At 45.7% G+C, this 23,263-nt stretch overlaps 1 protein-coding gene across 3 annotated transcripts; it reads left to right on the forward strand.

Annotated features, from left to right (window-relative positions):
- Positions 1 to 1,469: 1,469 nt before the first annotated feature.
- On the forward strand, positions 1,470 to 22,482 carry il6st (interleukin 6 signal transducer). 3 transcript variants are annotated; one of them, XM_011492836.2, is made up of 16 exons: positions 1,470 to 1,603; positions 1,860 to 1,934; positions 10,609 to 10,914; positions 11,089 to 11,239; positions 11,494 to 11,648; positions 11,732 to 11,883; positions 13,147 to 13,306; positions 13,391 to 13,470; positions 15,628 to 15,886; positions 17,440 to 17,607; positions 18,793 to 18,894; positions 19,128 to 19,274; positions 19,351 to 19,491; positions 19,963 to 20,047; positions 21,023 to 21,104; positions 21,218 to 22,482. In XM_011492836.2, exons 2-16 carry the CDS (start codon positions 1,865 to 1,867, stop codon positions 21,764 to 21,766), a joined length of 2,607 nt encoding a protein of 868 aa, XP_011491138.1. In that variant the 5' UTR covers positions 1,470 to 1,603; positions 1,860 to 1,864; the 3' UTR covers positions 21,767 to 22,482. The 3 variants fall into 3 exon arrangements, with proteins under 3 accessions (XP_011491138.1, XP_023816470.1, XP_011491140.1); XM_023960702.1 differs by lacking the exon at positions 17,440 to 17,607; XM_011492838.2 differs by lacking the exon at positions 10,609 to 10,914.
- The last annotated feature ends 781 nt before the right edge of the window (positions 22,483 to 23,263 follow it).

Here is a 23,263-nt window from a genome sequence, read left to right on the forward strand (position 1 = left end):
CTTTAGATGTTTCACATTTTAATAACAGACCAGTATCCAATTAATTATTGGACATTTATTGTATTAAATTATTGAACTTGTTCATTTTCTAGTAAGAACAAATGAGGATCTTCTGTCTTTTCTTTAATTTGTCTGGTTTTATTAAAAAAGGAAAAGAAACGTCCCCTTTCCCATCATCCCTTTGTTTACACTCTGTCCCGCTAACGTTCAGCCCCTCACACCCCCAGCCTGACATTAATGGTGCAACAAGAATGGTGAGCTCAGACGAGGAAAACAAAGACGCACACAGATCTACTTTACTGCAGGTGGGAGAATCAGAATGGAGCTTGTGGCCCCGCCCACCGTGGCACCTACGTCACCACTGCATTTTTTTCATCTGCTCCTGATTCACACCTATTTAAAATACATTCTCAGAAATGCAATTTTGATCTTAAGGTTCTCCATCATCAGAAAAATGCTACAAAAAGACGTTTAAAAAACAAAAAAACACAATTTTCATTGGAGTGGGTCCTCTGGACTGGACTGGACTGGGTTTTGCCTGCTTTTAACTTGTCAGTTTGTCAAGGACTGTCTAGTATTAGTATATAATCAATGAACTGTTTTCTCTCCACCAGGGAGCCCCCTCCTCTTTGCTCATGACAATAACTGTTGCCGTATACAAGTTAAAAAGAGTGGGACCAAGAATAGAACCTTGTGGTCCACCACATGTCTGTCTGCAACTTTTGGAGGAGCAAGCATTTACATAAAAAGAAAGAAAAAAAAGAAAACATCAGTGATACGACAAAGTGAAAACAGTTCCAGGAAGACTTGAGTGGTTAGAAGAACGGTGTGAACACATGTGTCAGAGGATTCAAACCTTATCCTGTCTGCACTGACTCTGAGGTCACTGCAACCCCGTCCAGTTCCATCTCCGAACCACGACTTGAAACCACAGAGGAACTGAGAAAATATGTGGCTAATGAAGTTAAAATGATTTTGTTGGCTAAAATTTTCTATAGCAAAATCAAAAAAGTAGATATATTGATCTGTGGTTAAAATGTGAAATATCTTAAGTACTCTTCTTCGCAGTGGCTCTGGCCGTCTTTAATTCGGGGATTTTATTGTGAAAAACAATGCAAGCTATCTCTGGATTAGTTCTCTACAGAGCTGGAAGGTTTTGACTGAAATCTGGCAACTTCAACAATTCACCTTTCACCTTTCCTGTCTGCTTCTCTGCCTTTGCTGTGAGTAAAGTGAGCGCGTGCCCGCGTGCCTGTTCCAGTAAACCAGGAGGCGGAGTCAGACCGGAAAACAAGAGTCGAGCGCGTGCGAACTATGACTGTTTTGACTGACAGCAAGTCTGTCCAATGACTGCAAAGGAAGCTCTGTGACAGAAATCAGATCTATAATCGCTGCGGCGCAGTCGCGCGGCTCCGCCCCTATGTCTGCAGCCCATCCGCATGCTGTGAGATCTGCTGTCGTGTTTCTGAGACGGGGGAGTTCAGCCTGACCGGAAAAGGGCGGGTCTGTCCGCGAGGACGGGGCTACGGTGCAGACAGAGAGGGGGTCGCTGTTTTTAGGAATACTCCGAGTTCAGCTGCCATGGTCTCCTTGAGTTTCTGAGGTCAGTTCAGACTATCTGTGTTATGTCTACCGCGGTTCATAGCCGTAAACGGAGCGGCGGGAACTTTTCCTAATGAATTGTAGGTTATCGAATCATCGTGCGCGTGCGAACTTACTCTGTAGCTCGTTCGTGACGAGTTACGCTGTCATATATTTGTTCCACAGTGTCCGTGGAAAGTCCACAGACACTCAGCTTGTGTTGTTCATGAAACAGTTTGTTGGTTTTAACGTATTTGTATTCTTCTGTTTGTCCGTAGTCATCATGGGCGACGTGAGCGCGCTCCCGCTATGCGCGCTCCTCTTCTTGGCCTGTGGGATCCACGCTTATTCCAGTGAGTACCTCCTCACCCCCCCTGCCTTCTAGCTGTTGATCTAGTAGATCACGTGATTGTCCTTCTGCGCGACATGACACGCGGATCCAGATTTTGGTGTTCACCTGGTCTTCTTGCTGCCTTGCTTCTGGGCTCCTGGCTGGGGTTCTTCCACAGGTTCTAGTCAAAGGAACTGGGGAACATTGACAATGAGTTCAGTGTTTCTGAATTTAGTAACAAAGAAATACTGAAATATTTCTATGAAAGTCACAGAGCAGCACTTTGTTTGTCTCATTTTCAAACATAATTGCCAGGGGGGTATTCCAGAAAGCAGGTTATGCTAGCTCCCACGGTAAGTTTGAGGCTAAGGAAGCAGATAACCTCATCTTTCGGTTCCAGAAATGGAGGTATGTTCCAGGGTAGGTCAAGTTGCCATAGCAACTCATGTTCTGAACATAACCTGGTCTGGAGCAGGTTTAGTTGAAGGTTAGTTTGTTTTCAGAGAGGTGAAACAGCATGGCGTGTCCATTTGAAGATGATTTAGTGGATGAAGAAGCTCAGATAATACTTTTTCCACCATGAGAGGGTGATAAGACCACATATGGATGTTGGAAAGATTATTTTACTTTGATCTAACGCAATTATTTGATTCAGTTCAGATTCAAATTAATTCAATTAAGTAGGTGTAACTTTGGTGCTACTGTTAGATCGGCAGCGCAAGGAATTGTGGGATACCATTCCCTTTGCCTGTCTGGATGGATTTGGATACAAGTGTAGGTTTTTGTCTAAATATGTTTAGTTGTAGCAGTTTTACTGTGTGTTGCAGAGTTATTTTCCCCTGTTATGTTTAATTCGTTCTGCGCCATGAGTGAGAGGATGATGAGTATATTTAGCACCACTAGTGCAACGTTATGGTATAAGAAATGAAGGTACAGTCAGAGTTATGATTATGAAACCTTGGGATATATTGTATATCCAGACTATCATTTATTTTAGTATCATTTATTTTAATTTGGTAAAAATGAGAAAATCTGCAGCCTCTAATTTAGACATATGAGAGTTCAAGAAGTACAATAACTTAATATGGAAATACATTTAATTGAATTGGAGTAATTTGACATTTAGATAAACATGTATATTTGAGTTGTAAAAACAACTATTGAGTTGGATAGACGTAAGAAATTAGGTTGAATAAATTTAACTCAATTACTTTTTACCAACTGAATCAATTCATTTAAGTTTTATAATTTGTATATATATATACATCACAATGTAATTGGAAATAAGATCAGAAACTCGTGTGTTTACTTTGTCCGTTCTTTTTCTCCAAGCAGAAACTCTTTCTTTTGATGATGCAGCCATATTACTTTTTTGATGGGCGTATAATCTTCATACGCCGTCAGTTAAATCTCAGCCTCCGTCTCACTGAAGTATAGGGATCTCTTTTTTTCTCTACGCGTTTCCATGGTGACTCGGGATATCGATCTATTGAGAATGTCTTTATGTGCTTGTTTTGCATGTGCATTAACCCAGGGTTACCAAGTGGAGCGTAATTACGCCAACTCATATCCGGTCTTTTGGAACCGACATTCCCAGAGTAAGCAAGTTCAGGCGGATAACTTATAAAAACGCGGATTGCGGTGCTTTTTAGCAACTCGGATCAGAACGAGTGAGGCACTGCAGCTGCACAGCGGCTAATAGGCCGAATGATCTCCTAAACGTGCTTTTATTAATGTTAAGGTTATTATGAAGCGCCTGTTCGCTCATCATTTTAATTTTAATCCGTGTGGTCAGTGCTTTTTCTGTTGAAAAACGAAGCCGGAAGCCAGGATTAGCAGTATGCTAACACGGGCTAACAACATTAGCATGAACATAAATCCATGCGTGAAACGCTACAATCTGCATCTTGGCTGCACGTAAATATGTGGGAATAACATCAGCCTTTATTTTGTCGGGACACGATTGGAAACACAAATGTTTGAATGGTTTCTAAGGACTGAGCGGCCTTTCTGCTTCGAAGCTTACACACTGCGTTAGCTAGCGCTCTGAGCTCTGCCCTGACACACACTTTTACCGCAAGATCCGCTTCTCCTAAATTCCGGTTGCTCGTTCACGTAGAGCTGCGGGACGGATCACAGTCCTAAGTCTCCCACACGTAACAAAGCATCCTTACTTCCCCTCAAACACTAAACTGTAAGTCCGTCTGCTCTGCTAGAGACACGGTCACTCGCTCCACCGGTCTAATCAAACGCAGGGCCGGACCACTTTTCTATTTTTTTTTTTTTAAAAGTCACTTCCCTCAGTTTAGACTGGATCATCGCGGATGAGTCATTATTTGGGAAATAAAATAAAGTAAAATAACGAATAGCAATTATACATGAACGAAAAATTAAAAATAGCCCCCCACCCCCCACCCCCGCCCCACGATATCATCGTCCATCCCGATGGTTGACTGCGAACATCGTCAACTGCCAATTTAGGGGACATCGCCCAACCCTAGTTTCAACCACAGCAAAGACGCCCAGACTGGCTCTGTCACACTACTGTCAGGGCAGCCACATATCATCCAGGCAGGTCAAACCACAGTTCTGGATGGACGTCTGGTCAAAGGGTTGCAAGGCGAAAAAACGGTTCTCCTTGAGCATCCCCAGTCTGGCTCTTTACCCGGTGGGCTCATAGTTAAAAGCTGTCTCGTTAACTTGCCACAACACCGGCCATGTCACCTGCCTGTTGTGGTAAGCAATGAGTCCAGCCATGCCATCCAAATTCCTGCAGATGTCACAATAGCTGAAGCCAGCAACTATCAACATGTCATTTTTAAAGAGCAGAGCACTGCACCAACAATAGAACCAACTTCACAATATAACTTCAAAGACTCACCTATAAGCCCAGAATGGCGACAACTGATAATTAATAAGCTCAACAGCCTCCCTGAAGTCTTCTCAAGACATGATCTTGACTTTGGCAAAACTGAAAAAATTAAACACAAGATCAAACTTTCTGACCCAACGCCATTTAAGCAGAGACCCAGACCCATTCACCACCAAGATGTGGATAGCGTCAGAAACCATTTACAAGATCTGCTGGGATCTGGAATTATCAGAGAATCCACCTCACCATTCGCATCTCCAATTCTTGTTGTGCGTAAGAAGGATAGAGGTGTTCGCCTATGCATTGACTATAGAAAACTAAATTCACAAACATAAAAGATGCATATGCTCTGCCAAAGTTGGAGGACACATTCACTGCCCTCTCTGGGTCAAAATGGTTCACTGTCTTGAATCTAAAGTCTGGGTATTACCAGATAGAAATGGAAGAAGAGGACAAGGAAAAAACAGCTTCCGTGTGCCCCCTAGGGTTATGGGAATTCAATCGCATGCCCCAAGGCATTACCAACGCCCCAAGCACATTTCAACGCCTGATGGAAAAGTGCATGGGAGAACTGAACCTGAGGGAGGTACTTGTTTTCATGGATGATATTATTGATTTTGCTCCAACCCACGAAGAACACGAAGAGAGATTGATAAGAGTTTTAAACAAACTAAAGGAGTATGGTCTTAAACTCTCAATTGATGAATGCATCTTCTTCCAGACCTCTGTCAAATATTTAGGCCATATAGTTTCCCAAGACTGTGTAAGAACAGACCCAGAAAAAACTTCAGCACTCACCAGCTGGCCAGTACCCAAAACCCTGAAGGAGCTACGTTCTTTCCTTGGTTTCGCTGGTTACTACAGGCGATTCGTGAAAGGCTATTCCTTTATTGTTAAGCCTTTGGATGACCTCACTGCCGCATACCCAGCTTCTCAAAAGAGACAGAAACCCCTAATCAAGAAACAAGAATACCACAATCCAAAAGAACCATTTGGAGGTCGTTGGACAGTAAAGTGTCAACAAGCTTTCAACACCATCATCCAGAAGCTCACCTCTGCTCCTGTCCTGGAATTTGCAGACCCCCAGAAGCCCTATCATGAGCATGAGGGGAAGAACAGAGTGGTGGCCTATGCCAGTAGAGGCCTCACCAAAAGTGAATCCAGATACCCACCCCACAAGTTGGAATTCCTGGCCCTCATGTGGGCAGTATCAGAATAATTCAAGGACTACCTGTACGGAGCATCGTTCAAGGTAGTTACGCACAGTAATCCCCTCACTTACCTGCTCACAAGTGCAAAGCTTGATGCCACCAGTTATAGATGGTTGTCTGCTTTGTCCACTTTCGATTTTAAAATTAAGTACAGAGCTGGAAAACGGAACACAGAAGCTGATGAACTGTCGCGTCGACCACACGGTTAACCCTGTGAAGATCCTGTCTCCAACAAAGAGCTATATTGTATTCAGAGGTTCACCCAACATCATGTCAACAGTGACCAGTCCAGCATTGATCAAGCCATCACCAGAGTCATATATGACCGTCACGTGGTTTTTAATACTCTACCAGATCCAGACCGAGCTCTTGTGTTGTCCATTTCCCATAATGCGAACAGTTTGCCAGATGGGTTTACAAATGATTCTCAGTTCACGACCACTGCACTACCCCGGATTTCCACATCTGATCTTGCAGCTAAACAGTGTGCTGACCCTACAATCCAGCATGTCATTGCCCAGCTTGAACACGGACACACGCCACCACCAGCTGTAAAAGACCAACTCCCTGACCTGCCTTTCCTTCGAAGAGAAGTAAACAAAATGGTGCTCCTTAACACCCTTCTCGTAAGAAGACGACAGATCAGAGGGGACATCACCTACCAGCTGGTGCTACAGGAGGAGTTCAGAGCTGTGGTGCTATACCATCTTCATGTCAAGATGGGCCATCTCGGGATTGAAAGGACGCTAGACCTATTTTGCTCCCATTTTTACTGGCCCCGGATGACAGCAGCTGTTATAAATAAGATAGAAACCTGTGAAAGATGTGTCAAGCGGAAGTCACTTATGGAACAAGGTGCACCCCTAGTGAACATCAAAACAACTCATCCACTGGAACTGGTCTGCATGGATTTCCTCTCTCTCGAACCGGATGGAAAGACGAAGGACATCCTTGTAATCACAGACCATTTTACAAAATATGCTGTTGCTGTGCCCACTCCTAACCAGAAGGCCCATACCATTGCCAAGTGTCTGTGGGACAACTTATTTTTTCACTACGGCATCCCGGAGAAGCTTCACAGAAACCAAGGCACAGATTTTGAATGCCCAACCATCCGTGAACTCTGCACAGTGGCAGGAATTCATAAAGTGAGAAAAACGCCCTATTATTCAAGAGGCAACCCAGTGGAAAGGTTCAACTATCACTGTTAGACATGCTCTGAACCTGGTCCACACAAGAGAAACAACACTGGAAAGAATTTGTTAAGCCCCTTGTCCATGCGTGCAATTGTACTAAGAACGACGTTCCAGGATTCTCTCCCTACGAACTGATGTTTGGCTGTCAACCTCGGTTGCCTGTGAACTTGGCTTTTGGCTTGCCCCTGAAGGGGGACTGATCACCCTCCTACAGAGAGTATGTCCAGGTTGCTGAGATCACACCTAGATGAAAACCGACGATTAGCAACTGAGAACACCGCTAAAATCATGCAACGCAACAAAACACGCTTTGACCAACATGTTGTGACTGCAGATCTGGACATCGGAGAAAGGGTCCTCATCAGAAATGTGCGCCAGAGGGGTAAACACAAATTGGCTGACAAGTGGGAGTCAACAGTTTTCATCGTGGTAAGGAAAGCAGAAAACCTCCCTGTTTACACAGTCCGACCCGAAAACCAGCCCAAACCCCTTCGTACCCTACACAGGGATCTTTTACTGCCTGGTGGATTCCTACCCTCACCTCAAGAGAAACTCCCCAAGCAGCGTACCAGAGCACCCTCTGTATCTGCACCTGCCAGATGGGTTTACCAGTAAGCTCCTCAATTCTAGACACACCTGCCATCCAGCAACCAGATGTCAGGTTTGAGCCACCAGAAACAACCTTACCTGCGGAAAACTTGCCAGCTGTCGAGTCAACCGCTTTCTCAATACCCGCTGTTGCCGCTCTGTCACCTGAATCAATTGTACAGACCAACACAGAAGACGAAGTGACAGAACCCAAAGAAGAACATGTGGCTGTAGAAATTGTAAAACCAGACCCTCAATCAGAACCAGTTGACCCTATTGGGATACCAGATGCCATCACACAGATTTTGGATCCCATAAATCAACCTGAAACCCATGCTGAACTCCCCTCACTGTCTGTGTCCGAAACCTCTCAGTCCTGAACAGCCATCTCTCAGGCGGACAGAAGACAGAGACTCCAGAAGACAGCATGTGCAGGGACGTAAATGTGAACGGGTGGGGGGGCGTGTAACCCGGATCAATGTCCCACTTGCATCAACAGATTTGGAACACGAATAAGTCTTCTGTAGATTAGAGCAAGCTAAGCAAGAATTACACTTTGTTCAGACCCCCGAGTGACCAACACTCAAGTTGTGCCAAAGGACCTCTGATTGCGTCTGTACATTGGCTTTGCATTGAAATTGCCCCTGCTGCGCAAATCACATTCGATATGAATGTGACTTTATGGGTGGAGCAGATGATGGCAAACGGTCAACCCTCTGTGGTGCCGTCGACACAGCCCAGCTGTTGTGCTCTAAATGGGAGTTTTGTAGTTTTTCAGCAGATGAAGTTGACGTCTTTGAAGCTTTCTAATGACCCAGCGGACACTGGACCCTTTCCCCAGGATTTGTACATAATTGCAGTTCGGGTTTTTTGAGAATTGGAACCGTTTCCGAGTTCAAGATAGATTTTTCTTAAAAAAATATTTGGGGCTTAGAGTGATGACATCACAGTATAGGGGGGGGGGGGGCTGCCTTTTTTGGAAAGAATAGTAATCTGTAAGAGCTGTTGTTTCTCCAGATCATTTTGTCGTTCATTCAGGATAATTTTGAACGAAATAAAGAAAAAATTACTACCATAAAGCTTTAATTCACAAACATTTCAGAATTAAGTGCCCGTTTACCGCGTTGGCGTGAAGCCTTGGCGAACTGTTACAAACCTGGGGTTCTGCTCCTTTGTGGAGAAGTAATCCACTTGAAAGATGAAGCAAGTAGGCTTGGGCAAAAAAAATCGATTGAATGAATTAATTCAAAATTTTTATTAGGGGGATTTTAAAAAATAGCTAAATCGAGTTATTGTGTAATGGCACATTTTTGGCTCACCAGAGCTTCCGTACCGATAGCAGAACCGTTGATGTCAGATCTTACGCATACTGTGGTCTTGAAGAATGTTGCCCAATACCAGAGCTCGATACCCATCCCTAGGAAAGTGGCGCGGTGGAGAAAAATCACCGAAGCGGTCGCTTTGCATACAGCCAAAGACATGTTACCCATATATACCGTGGAGAAAATGGGGTTTCTTAATTTAATTAAAACCTTAGACCCCAGATATGAGCTGTATTGTTAAGCAAGGAGTTGTTACATCAAAGACGGATTCAGCTGACATAGCCACTCATGTTCATGGCACAAAATCAATGTTTGCCCACATTTGTAGTCCAACTGTGACAAGAACAGGCAGCAGGCAAGTGGGGCACGTTTATTAGCTCAGCTAAAAGTCCATAAAGCTGAATCAGGGTCAGGCAGGCAGGAGTCAATGACACGCATGAGAGCATCAGAGGAGAGACGGGAGTAGTCAGGATCCAGGCGGCCAGCAAACCGAGGCAGAGGCAAAACAGGGTCAGGAAACAGAAGATCAGGTCCAAATACATCGCTCAGTAATGGAGGCATTGCGGCACAAACAATACTTCACACTGAGTGAGGCTCGGGCAGTGCTTAAGTGTGCTGTGAGTGATTTGGCAAATGAGAGTCAGGTGTGCGGCATCCAGGAAGTGCACACTGGGGTTGCTGGGAGATGTAGTGGACAAGTGGAGACGATTCCTGCTGGTGACCAGAGGGGGAGACGGAGCTCTGACTTCTGGCACCTACCTGATGAGCAGCACAGCAACACGCATCAGTACCTGATGTTTATCCAGTCATGCTGCTCAGCCGAGGATCTGAAGGCTCTCAGGGGCCTGATCCAGGCCTGCATCCACCACGATTCCTGCCATGTTTCCCACAACGTTTCTGAGGAGTAAAACCCAGAGAACACATTTAAACACAATGGAACATGGCTGCAAATAGTTACCTACAGAACAGAACCAATTTAGGGATACACCTGCGCACCCTTGGGGAACCTGGTTTCAGACTCCAAGGTCCAATCTAAAAGCTCTGAGACACTAATGTTGAAAGAAGACTTCTGTTTGTCACATTAAAGGGATTTGCAGACTGATCTAGACAGAGAAGAAAGCGTGTAAAAGATGTATACAAAAACAGGTTTGATGGGAATCCCTGCTGTGGTTCAGTGATGCGGTGGTCAGAACCTTCTAGGACCAGCAGCAGACGTAGCTGAAGTGCAGATCTGGCTATCAGTCCGTCTGATGGCACGACTCCAGATCAGCAGCTGTAAATAAATCTGAGTTATTGTTATCTGACTTTGAGGTTGAGTCTGCCAGACTGTGGCAAACCAACCACTCAACTGTTTCTGAATAATCAGCTTCCTCTTTTTCCTGCAAGCACAACTGTACAGAGAATGAGAGGCATCGAGTTTTTAGTCTAGGTTTCTGTGACTGGCATTAAGTGTGTTCAGGCGTGCTGCTGCTGCATGTCAGCATCCTCCTGTTTCTGTTTTCTTCAGATTTTCAGAGCCACTTGCTGACGTTGCCACAGAATCCGGTGATTGAGATCGGAACCAACTTCACAGCGACATGCCTGATCTCCAACACAGTGGAGGTCACTGCGGACGATCTGTACTGGAAACTGTCCAATGTGACCATTCCCAGAGATCAGTACCGGAAGGTCAACAGCACTGCCCTGAGCGTGACGGTCCCCATCACAAAAGACATATCAGAGGAGTGGCTGTTCTGTTACTGCAGAAAAAAGTCCAGTTATGTGGTTTTGAACGAAGGAAAGTTCATTCACGGCATCTCACTCAGAACCGGCTGTGAGTTCTCTCTTCTGCATTTCAACATAATAATAGCAAACATCAATGCTGGCTGTAAAATAATGTCAGGTCAAGCACTCTGTGCCCGCCGGGTTTCCACTATCTATGACCATGAGGATCAGAGAGGCTGCAGGAGAGTATCTGATGCAGTGCTGCTGTTTTCTGTGGTTCCAGATCGTCCGGAGAAACCGGAGAACCTAAGCTGCATTTCCTTCCAGAAGGAAGACAAATCCTTCCCGTCCCTGCAGTGTAGCTGGGGAACGACGAGACGTCAGACCCCGACTGTTCCCGTACATTTCACGCTCAAAGTGATGCAAGTCCTCAGGTGAGTGCAGGTTCCTGCTGAGCAGCTTGACTGGCTCTATGTGCTGTTGGATGGCAGGTGGGGGCCCCCTTTCAACTGTGGAGGCCTTCATCTGAACAGTCTGATTACAGAGACTACCTGCCCCAGCAGCACATGTGCAGGGAGGGGAGGGGGCATTAAATGTTGACGTTGTGGTGGGTTAGTTGGGACAATCCCCAGAGGCCTGTGAGAAAAAATCCTCCCGGTGATCTGACTGAGGCGTCTTCTGTTCACAGCAATCAAACTAGCAGTACCACCACCAAGGATCACTGGGCTGAGGTGAAACTCAGCCCCTACCCCTTTCACATGGAGCTGGAGGTCTGGGTGGAGGCAGTGAACCAACTTGGAGCAGCAGAGTCTGTGCACCTCAGAAAAGAAGCTCAGCACTTTGGTGAGTGATGGTCTCCCTCTTAGTTTCCAACTGTGTGGAGGAGGAACAGCCCCGTTCAGACGTCTGCTCTGCTCCTGTTTCAGTGAAAACAAACCCTCCAGAGGTGACGGTCACCTCAGAGAAAAGCTTTCCCACCTCTCTGCTTCTGAACTGGACTCCCCCCGTTAATCAAGTTTGTGTCAAATTGACGTACCAAATCCGGTTCTGCTCGCCCAAATCTCCCGGCTGGTCCCACGTGAGTATGAGGCGTCAGCCAGAGAAAACAACTTCATTCTGGCTCCAACTAAATGAAGTCAATTCAGTCACCATTTGTTTTCACCGTGATGGAGCCAGGCCATGTCAGCGCGAACTTATTGGTCCAAATCGGTCTTAGTTTCTGTGGCAACTACTCTCACCAATCAGGAGGAAGCTTGTTTAAAGGCCACACCCCTACCACTGGAAAGTGGGTTACATAAGGGCCACATTTAAAAAGGCTCAAAAAGAACCTACACGACGAGACTTGATGGCTAAAATTCCTAAATTCAGAAAAAATCTCTGAAAACATGGATTTTTGATTTCTCTTTAGCAGCATTTATGAAAGTGAATGGAAATATCCTGTGGAGCGCAAACAAAAACTTCTGCAGTGCACCAACCTTTTAATTGCATCACTTCTCCTGTAATTTGAAACTTTGTTTGTCCCATCTGAACGCTCTAAAACATCCAGATGGGACAAATATACTTTAAAGCTTTTTATAATCTTAGTGGTCGCACGGCCGTCGGAGTGGAATCGCCACAGTTGCTGCAGGATGTGAGACCTGCTGGTGACGTAACCCGAGACTAAAATTTTACCGTGGAATCGCGTGCAAACCTAGTCATTTAACCTAAACTGCCGGGCCGTGGACTCGGACCGGTCCGTGGATCAATTGGCACCGGGCCGCAGAAGAAATAATTAATTATACCTGTTGTTGTTTTTTTTTCTCTTTTAAATCTCAACAAACTTTGATTTTGAAAAATCTTTTATTTTGAACAATAATCGGATTCCCTTAGCTACACTTTCAATCACTTGACTACGTCTGAAGGATCTTTTATTCTGAAACGTCGTTAGTTTTGAAGATGACCGGATTAATTTCAGTCACTCAAAGCAAGTGCGGCGGCGTGCAACACGGGAAAAGTTGTACGTGGAACGTTTCTTTGCAAACGGATGAAGGATAAGTGCAGGAACAGAAGAACAGACGGAAGAAGAGCTTTAAAAACAAAGAGGAGAACACTGCTCTGAAAGCTAGCTTAGCTAATGTTTTGATGTCATTTCTAATCAGTTCTTAGTTTTTAGGAATAACGTTCATTTCAATGGCGGTGTCAGAACTACTGTCCACACAAAAAGTCAAGGTGGTTACCGGCGGTCAGTCGTCTCAGAACCAAGTCACTATCCAGCAGCGTGTGGTCCCAGAAACGTCTCGCTGCTTTCCTGTGTCTGCGAGTGCAGGGGGGCTTACTCAGACATGATCTGTGTGTTTTGCAGGTGCCTTTACCAGACATTAATGACCAGACGAACTTCAGACTGCAAGGCCTTCGAGCTTACACGCCATACACGGTTCAGGTCCGCTGCAGAGACGTGGAGAACCTCCACGGTTACTGGAGCGACTGGAGTCAGAACATCACCACCACAACCCCAGAAGACAGTGAGTGCCCCAGCTGCACTTCAAAGCGCCACCCTAACCTCACTCCTCATTCATTTCTCTCCACTTTTGCCGCCGTTTGACCAGAACCATCAAGTACGCCGGATTTGTGGAGAACCGTGGTTTATAACGGCACCAGTGAGCGACTAGTCCAGATCATTTGTAAGGTAAAGCCCCCTGCCGCAGCCCGTCAGAATAATTATGAAGGAATCATGGCTGGAGTCCTCAGTTGAATGCTGGGTAATTGGCCAAAAACTTTGTTGGGAAGTGATTTGAGGAACACGCATGGGTGCAGATCTTCCAGGTGATCGGCAGGCAAAAAAAGGATTTCGGATATTAAAGGATATCGTAATTGACACGCACTTCTGACGCACAGGTGATGCTGCTGTACCTCCCGCTGCACGCGTCTTACTGACCAGGGTGTGCACGTGACACGTTAGTGCCCGTAGGATGTTTGTGACAGTCAGACAACACACAAAGCGCACACACTCGTCACATGAACAGCACCAATGTCCCTGTGCATTGTGCAGGGTTCAGGGGGGGTAGAAAAATGTGTATGACAGGTCTGCGTTTCACCTACTGCCCCCTTACTTACCACGATCTACCTCCACATTTCCTCTGGGCCCATTTTTGCCCCGCAGACAGCCCGTATCCACCCATAAGGGCAGTTGTGACGGAGGCTTTACACAACATTGTGTACTTCTTTAGCTTTTTTTGCAATCTGAAATATATTTTCTTTGCTTTTGGTTCCTTTATTTGAGGTATTTTCGTCTGTCCTCATTTACTCTGCAGAACTCTGTGCAGAAATGCTTCACTTCTGTCTAGCGCAGACCTTATATGGGCTTCCATGCACGTGTGAACACACAAACAGGCACTACCAACACAAATCCAGGCACAATTGTACATGAAGGAGACGCCTGCTGAGTTTCACTCCTGTTATTTTAGAAGTTTTTGCTGCGTTTCCTGTCAGCTCAGGACCTCCAGCACTATTTCCAGGCATAACACACTCCTGTTTGTCTTTGAGAATTTGTTTTGGTGCTGTTATCATTCAAATCTCTTTTTTCTTTTAAATATTAGGTTTTATGAGACGTGCCACTCTATTCTGTTTTTTCTCAGTTAACGTGGCCTTTACTTTGTAACTCTACTTATTCTGCAGCTTCTGGACTTGTGTTTCTGACTGCGCTCAGACTTGTGTGAACTCTTTTGTCCTCAAGCGGCTCTGAGTTTGTCTTTGCTCTGTAATCATTAACAAGCCGACTCACGTCTGGGCTCTACGGTGGCCCAGAGGGGCAAGACACGTTTACATGTAAGATACAACAACAACAAATCCCAGTACAAATGAACAAACATTGAGACACAACAGCAAATGACTGAACACATTACCAACTACTGAATCACCAAAAGCAATCCCGTTACAAATGACCAAATCCAGAACTCCGCAAATCCAGAGACACGGCTTCTAACAGAAAGTTAAAACGTCCTGAATCCTGGAAGTGACGTAATATAAAACCAATTTAGTTTTTTTTTTAAAGTTATTTATGACTGATTTCTTTATGTAGACATTATAAATACATAAAACGGTCGAACTGCATTTTTTTAAATTGGATTACGACAATAAAAATTACAGCAATGTTTAATTAGCAAGGTAAAGGTTTGACGTCTCTTCCATTATTGTTGTAAATTTTATTCTCGTGATACACTTTACAAAAATGCTTTTGGCCTGTTTCGTGTATTTATAATGTCCCCATAAAGAAATCAGTAATAAGTAACTTTTAAAAAAATCATACATGATTGGATTTATATAATGTGCCTTTCTGTTAGAAGCCGTGCCTCCGCTTTCGTTGTTGTGTGTCAGTATTTGTTCATTTGTACTGGGATTTGCTGTTGTTGCTGTGTCTTACCTGTAAATGTGTCTTACACCTCGGGGCCACCGTAGAGCTGTGAGTCAAAAGGACACAAAAAAAAAAGGTTAAAGTCCCGCTCTGATCAACTTTTGATTAATTGTTAAAGCCTTCCCATTGGTGTGGACTTAATCCATCACTTCCCATCATCCATTGGTGAACATCCTCTTCCACTAGCTTACAGCCCCTCACACCCCAACCTAACATTAGTGGCGCAACAAAAATGGCGAGCCATATCAGAGCTTTCCATCCGTCCAGTTCTGATCCAGATTCCAGGTCAGACGAGGAAAAACAAAGACGTTCATGGATCTGTTTGTCTGCTGGTGGATGATCAGAATGGAGAAGAGCAGCCGTGGAGTGGGTTTGCTCTGAAGACTCCTTTAAGCAGCTTTTTTACCTTTAGCTTGCGGTTCTCCTCTCCAGGATCCTGAATTCCCAAATGGGAGGATAACGAGATTTGACGTGAAGGTTGAAAAGCAGAGGGACAGAGCGTGGAACCAAAGCGGGGGCTGGAAGAGCGTCCTGGTGAACCGGTCTGAGGCAGAGGAGGGGGAGACGAGCCTCACTCTGCTGGAACAGATCTCTCTGTCTAACCTGGAGTCGGTCAAGGTCTCCGTGGTGGCCGTCAACTCTTTGGGGAGGTCTCCAGAGGCCTCCTTAATCCTCCCTGTCAAACTACCGGGTAGGTGAGGTGTGATTGATCAACAATAGCAAATCTGCTCTGAAGTGTATTTTGTCAGTCATAATTGTGGAAGCTCTGGTCGATGTTTTTGCATAATGCTTTGAGACTGCCTCGGTTTCATCTGGGACTTCAGAAATATCTCAGAACATGTAGACATGGAGGCTTTTTCATTGGTTCTGCGGTCAGATTTATTTGCTTGTTGCAACTGCGTTCACAGAGAACGCCGTTCGCGCTTGCGTTGACCGCCTCGACTTGGACGCACGGTTAACTCGCTGCTTGACGTCTATCAAAAAATGTGTTCATAAACAAGACGCCTCAGACAAGTGTGGGAGGAGCTACCGCCAAATGCTTTGATCCTGGTTCTTACCTGGAGCGGTGTTTGTGTTTATCTTATTTCCAACGCGTGGAAGGCACGGATGACGTTGATCAGATCAGGTTTACTTATTTGAAAGAATTCTACAAAAGCATCGGTAATCATTCAGAGTCTTGTCCGTCTCTGTGAGCCGGTTTGATGACCTGCTGTCCCGCATTAGTCTGAGGAGGAAAACAATTCAATTCAAACTAGAAGGAGCTGGATTTCCAGAAGAAAATACAGGGTTGAATGGTATGAATGAAAATGAAACTTAAAGGGTAATATTTGGCAAAAAAATAAATAAAGAAATGATTAAAGTTGACCATAAATTAAGTGAAAACATCACAATTACAAAAAAGATATTTCTGTGAGAAATGCCAGAGCCGGTATTGAACCAGCGAGCTTCTGCACCAAGGATTCTCCATGTGTTTCAATGGAGGCAGAAATCCTAGAATATCTTGAAAAGTTCAAGGATTTAAAGAACTAAAAGTCATAGCTGGAAAAAGATTAAAGATCTAAACATTTGAATAGTTGAATGGTTAAAATATCTGTAAAATTGTAAGTTTTTTTTAAGCAGCAAGAAATGGTGCAAGAGACTATAATGAAGAAAGAGAAACTGGAAAACGATGGGTTGAATGTTTCAGCATTTAACCCATTAGAGAATCTTTTTGTTATTTTTATTGTTGTCTTGGACAAGAACAATCAAATTCTCCTCCATGTTGGGTTTGGACTCCACCTACTGATTACATCATCAACACGTCACAGGCCAAAGCGGAGTTCCTGATTGGTTGACGTGTCTTCTTCACCAAAGCTCAGATACTTAAACTCTTGACCAAATTGCACCACGATGGAACGGCCTGCTGCCAGACCGCCGCGCTCGACGCTCAGATCGCACCGCAGGACCTTGGATCCCATCTGCGTATTGACGTAACGTTGACTAGACGCCCCTGATGTGCAAATCACATTCGGTGTGAACGCAGCCTAAGCCTGACATCAGCACTATTATGTGCCTCATGTTTGTTTTATTAAAACCTTTAGACATTTTTGTTGTTGGACGCTTTAATCAGAATAGAAAAGGGTCGATTGGCCTTCAAAGGTGTTGTTTTGGTGAAAAGGAAACTGCAGATTCTGTGAATGAGTGACACGCGGCTGAGGCTCTCCCGGCGCCGCACAGCTCTGATCGTGTTTGTGTCGATCACAGACCACGCCCGTGTGGAGGAACTGAAGGTGTGGCCCCACGAGGGCCAGCTGGTGGTGGAGTGGAAACCCCTCCGCAACAAATTGCTGTCGGGGTATGTGGTGGAGTGGCTGAGTGACGGCAGGCTGGACTGGCGGCGAGTGAGCAAGACGAGCAACCGCACACTCACAGGTACCGGCGTCCTGCACACTCAGACTGACACGACCACGTGCACTCTCTTCCCACATGCACGTTCCTAAAATACAGAGATCACGGATGACCAGCTCTGCCGGGTGACGTCTTTGAATAGTGGAGGAAAAGGCAGCAGTAATGGGCGGTTCCTCACTTTGTGACATCACAATGTGAGGACCCGCCCATTTTTGTGGGTTGGGAGGGGCTGGTGCTGAGAGATCTGTGACTGGATCTAAATATATTTCATGAGGAAATAATATTATAATACATTTAAAAGCTCATAAAAGTGGATTTTGCATGTTATAGGTCCTTTTAAAAAAACTAAAATGAAATAAGTAAATAAAACAATGATCTCTCCAAGGCAAACTGAAAAAATAAATGATTACATTGATATGATCTAGTTGTGAAAAGTCATCATTACATTCATGCTAAAAACGATTATGGAAGAAAGTTCTTGATATCGATTGTAATGGAGAAATTAAATTAAAAATGGCTCTGAAGATCCTAAAGTCACCAAACTTTATCATCTTACTGCAACAAAGATTTCATAGAGAAAATGTCACTTCTATTTAAAGAAACATGGATCATAATTAATCCAAAAGACTTTTAGTTTTAACGCAAGTTTTCAAACTTTCTCACATGACTAATTATCCACTATTTTTACTTCTTTGTAGAAAAAAAAAGTCTGGTTCAGTGTTGCAACTATTTTTACTTGATTGTTGAAGCTACTTCAAAGAGGTGTTCTGTTTTAGTTTGAAATGATAAAAGAAGAAGAATGAAATAAAAATGGGGAGCAGCCTGGATCAGTTTATAATGTTTTTCAAAAACATTATTGGTATCGGTTTGGGACTGATCCCTTTAAGGAGATGGTTGATGCAGACCCATTTCTCTCAGGACCTGGTGCCGTTCTGTGCAGACACTGCCCTCTGCTGGTCGCACGTGGCTTTGATTTTCTGTTTTTCTTTTAAAGCCCTACTCAGATCATCCATTGATCTTTGTTAAAACTGTTCCCAGTGGGTCTTTTAATTATGCAGTTTTAGCCGGTTGGTTGGAGCAGGGCAACCCCACCCCCACTTCCCTTCTCATGGGGGCGGGTCTTTACCAGAACAGCTGACCTCGTGTTTGCCTGTTCTTTGATAAGTCGGACTGGAAGCAGCGGGTTAACATCTCTTCCCACCCCTCCAGGGAGGCTGGATCCCTTCGTGTGCTACACCGTTTCCGTCTATCCCGTGTTCTCCAGAGCGATCGGGAAGCCGGTTCAGATGTTGGCTTATGTGGAACAAGGAGGTGAGACTTAAAAAAAAAGGTCTGGTGTTTGTTCTGTTTACATCTGACCTGCTTCAGCCACAGTTGAGCTGTTCAGAGAAAATCCTGATGTTTCCCTGAGGGGAACCGAGCCGTTGTCCTGTGAGAAACACAGAAATAGGATGGCGGCGGCAGAGAGCCTCGTCATCCTCGGCTCTGTTTACCCTTTGACAGCTGAGCTGAAGGTTTCTGATGAAGATGTCGTTTGGCTGCAGCTCCCCTGCGGGGCCCGACACTCAAGCTGAACGGGAAACCCGGACACAACGAGGCGGAGCTGGTGTGGGAGGAGATCCCCCTACGGGACCGACGAGGCTTCATCACCAATTACACCGTCTTTTACAAATTGGGGGAGGAGATTCGAGGTAGGACCTCTGCTGACCTCTGCAGCTCCAGCTCCCTGCTGGATCAGACTCTGAGTGTGTGCTGTGTTCCCTGCAGAGGTGCCCGTGCCCGCCAACTCCACGTCGCTTAAGTTGGAGTCTCTGATGGGGGACTCCCAATATGAGGCGTGGGTGCAGGCCTCCACCGCGGCCGGCTCTACCAACGGCTCTCACCACTCCTTCATCACCATGAAATACGGTCAGACGCTGGCTGAATGTTCACGTTTCTTTACTGTTGGTCGGTCTCTACGTGTACGGACGTAGAACATCTCAGCTGATGAGGGAAGCAGCTCCAAATAGAAAAGCCACAAAAAATACTTGATGATTCTGTCGTGAAAAAGTTCTGTTGAGTGTCTTGGTTCTGGACTGTACTGCCGTGTCAAACACTCTGGAGGGTTCAGGTTCTGCCGTCCAACAGCCATCCGTCTAAAACAGAATGTTCAGGAAACCTGGAGGGTTCAGGCTCTCATTCGGGTGTTTGGTGGGACGGACCACCAAGGCTGCAACATTAGCCAGGGGGAAGGGAGGCGTGGCCAGAATCACGCCGGTTCTGTAGAAATGCAGAACCCCTCTGGGTCATCGGCTCTTTCGGGCTCCAAACCAGAGAGGGGGGGGGCATCCTGCAGACAAGATCCTGGGGGCATCTATTGAGTCTCTTTTTTCCCCACAGCTGCTGGAACCATCGAGGCCATCTCATTGGGGGCCGGCCTGGTCATTCTTCTGGTTTTCCTGCTCGGCATCTACAAGAGGGAGTTGTAAGTCGTCTTCCACCCCCCCACCCCCCAGCTTTAATTATGATCTTTAGACCAGTGTTTTTCAACCTTTTCTGAGCCACGGCACACTTTAACCTTAAAAAAAATCCCGCGGCACACCAGCATCCAAAAAAAAAAAAAAAAAAAGGAGAAACTCATAGTCTGTATTGATCTACAGTCCCTCCACAATCTCACATGCATTTTTGTGATAATTGTGGCAGAAAAAGCTGGAAACTGCAGCTGTTTTTTTTCTAAAAAATGCAATAAAAGTTAAGTTAGAAGATTTAAAAACAGATTGATGTGTGTTTGTTGTTTCAAGACGTTTAACAACAGATCTCCTTGTGCGCTGTCAATCTCATGACCCAATGCATCATGGGAGATGTAGTGCATAAAACGGCCGGAGATCGGTTTTCGGAGCTTCATTGTTTTGTTCACTTGTTCCACGGTCTGATACCGGATTCTGTGCAAAGCTACACCGCTAAAGACGAGCTTTAGCTGCTATTTTTGTTAGAACTGAGCGACTTTACGAGCTAAATCGGGACAAGGAAGTGAAGACTTTAACCACGTCTGATTGGTCAGACTGATGACATGTGATTAAGCTCCCCAAGAATGATTGGTGGAGACAGTTAAAGGGACGGGACTTTTCCAAAATACAGCCGAAGGTGCAGCTGAATCGCGGTACTGTACCGTCATTCTTATCAAAATGTCTTTAATAAAATAAAATAAACGCAAAGAAAATGTATTTTACATCTTTTATATTCCTAACTCCTCAGTGTTTTATCAGGGCCTGTTTGGATGAACAGAGAGCTAAAATCCTGGAGATGGGAAATGTTTTTAGATCAGTTAATGAGGGCAATTTCCCACGGCACACTAGTGTGCCGCGGCACACTGGTTGAAAAACACTGCTTTAGACGTTTGTGCACCTATGTTGGGCCGATGCAGGCGTGCACGGCTCTAATGACCTCTGTTCGCCTGCAGCCTCGTGAAGCGCCTGTGGCCTCGGGTCCCTGACGGCAGACAGAGCTCCATCGGGACCTGGTCTCCGGACTGCTCTATGAAGGTAGAGTCTGACCCGAGGAGACCTGCTGGTTCTGAAGCGGCGGGGGTTTGAAAATACCTCACCAGCTGCTGTCTCCGCCTCCCGACGCTGACGCGAGTCTGTTTGCTCCCCAGGCGGAGCCGCCAAAGGAGAGCTGTGTCTCTGGAATCAGCGTGCTGGTGTCCATGTGCGAGTCCCAGAGCGGCTTCGAGGAGGACAAGGCCAGCCTGTCCCTAAGGAAGGACAAGTACACGTCAGAGGAGCACAGCAGCGGCATTGGCGGCTCGTCCTGCATGTCTTCCCCCCGTCAGAGCGTGTCGGACAGCGACGAGGGCGCCGACATGGCGGACACCACCGCCAGCACCGTGCAGTACTCGTCCGTCGTGGCCTCCAGCGCCTACAAAGGCCAGACGCCCGGCTCTCAGCCGCAGCACTCGGTGTTCTCCCGCTCGGAGTCGACGCAGCCGCTGCTGGATTCCGAGGAGACCGTGGACATGTTTGTGCAGGAGGCGTCCGGACGCTTTGAGCGCCTCGCCCCGCAGGACATCACCTGCTCAGAGGTGTTCGGCCCGCCGGACGGCGAGCAGCTGGACTGCTGTCAGGAAGCAGACGAACTGCAGGCGGACGGGCGGACGGCGCCGTCCAGCTACATGCCACAGCTTGGGGGCTATAAGCCACAGTGAGGACCCCCGCCACTGGCCGGGGGCGTGTGCCTTCCGTGTTTAGCAGCGACAATGACTGCAGACAATGACTTGGCATTTAATCTCACCTTTGACTCAAACTCACCTCATGTGCACGCCGTCAGCCACACCCCGTGGAGGACAACCTTCAATCTGGGACACCGCTGAGCACCGCTGAGCAAGGCATTACTTTTAACCTGCACGGAAGCTTTCTTTCACTTGTAAACACTCCATTTGAGACGTGCTTGCAAAAGATCAATAAAAGGTTCTTTTAGCCATTTTCTGTGCGACTGTGGCAGCGTCAGAGAGGTGGCGCCGCTCCTTCCAGAGGTGAGCGTCTGCTGGGACATACCCGTGCTTCAACCCAGGACGGGGGCAGGTGGAGTGCGCCAAGTAGGTCAGATGAGCTCTGCCTGTAGAGCCTACTTAGCTCCGCCTCCACCTGCTGGTTCTCCAGACCATTGACTGTATGTGAGAACTGGACTGAGGGACCCCTCCACCCTGGCGTTGCAAACAGGAAGTACGCCGACTCTAAGACGCCATAATCCCAAAGACTTGTATAGGGGAATAAACGGCTGTGACTCTTTCTGTTGGTCAGAAGAACCATTCTGGCTCCGATACTTTTTGTCAACGAGTTCTTGATAATCCTCATTTGTTTGTTTTTTATGTAGTGCAAGTTATTCACGTAATAAACCGACCAATCAGGTGCCTCAATAAAAGCATGTGGTCTCGTGTCAAATGTTTGATTGACAGACTCTCCCGAGCCTGCTTGTAGTGGTAGGGGTGTGGCCTTCCAACAAGCTCACTGCTGATTGGCAAGAGTGATCGTCATAGAAACCTTCACTTGGTCCAATCTCTGCTTACTGACGTCCGGTTCCAACATGGCGACATCCTTATCGCAAAAAAAAAATGGCGGCTGATCCGCTGAATGGGTGATGTCACACCCACTCGGTCCAGTTCTCATTTACAGTCAATGGGACTCGAACCATCAACGAAGATGACGAAACCTGGTTTGTCTTTCCTTCAATGGTGTCAGATGTTTCAAAACACAGATTTATTTTTACTGATAAAAAAAATACAGATCAAATCGTTTCACTTGGATGAGAGGAAATCCGGGTTTGAGAGACAAAAGGATCCAAAGTGTGCCGTTATGTACTTTTATTTTATAACGTAATAAGCTGTTATCTAAATTCAGAGAAAGGATCTACAAACTTGTACATCACCTCCTCCCATTGACAGGGGCTCATTGCTTCTGTGGAGTTTGGTTCAAATCCAAAGGGAAAAGCAGCTTCTTACAAACCTTTTAACAAATGTTTAATTTAAACTCTAAAGAAGAATCTGGAGCAGAAACGGTGAAAAATAAGAAATTCAAAAAAATTGATATTTACATTCATAGCTGTGGGTTACAGTTAAAATAAATATTTGAATCTTTTTAAAGCTCCACTCTGATCCTCTTTCGATTAATTTTTCAAAGCGTTCCCCTCCGTCTCTTAATAAGGA

Source organism: Oryzias latipes, chromosome 12 (genome assembly GCF_002234675.1).
Source record: "Oryzias latipes chromosome 12, ASM223467v1".
NCBI lineage: Eukaryota > Metazoa > Chordata > Actinopteri > Beloniformes > Adrianichthyidae > Oryzias > Oryzias latipes.

Excerpts from the sequence above, each read along its gene's own strand:
- il6st (XM_011492836.2), top strand. The coding sequence starts at position 1,865 with ATGGGCGACGTGAGCGCGCTCCCGCTATGCGCGCTCCTCTTCTTGGCC. Across the intron at positions 1,935-10,608 it reads TGGGATCCACGCTTATTCCA|ATTTTCAGAGCCACTTGCTG; the intron begins GTGAGTACCTCC and ends TGTTTTCTTCAG. Across the intron at positions 19,275-19,350 it reads ATTGGGGGAGGAGATTCGAG|AGGTGCCCGTGCCCGCCAAC; the intron begins GTAGGACCTCTG and ends TGTTCCCTGCAG.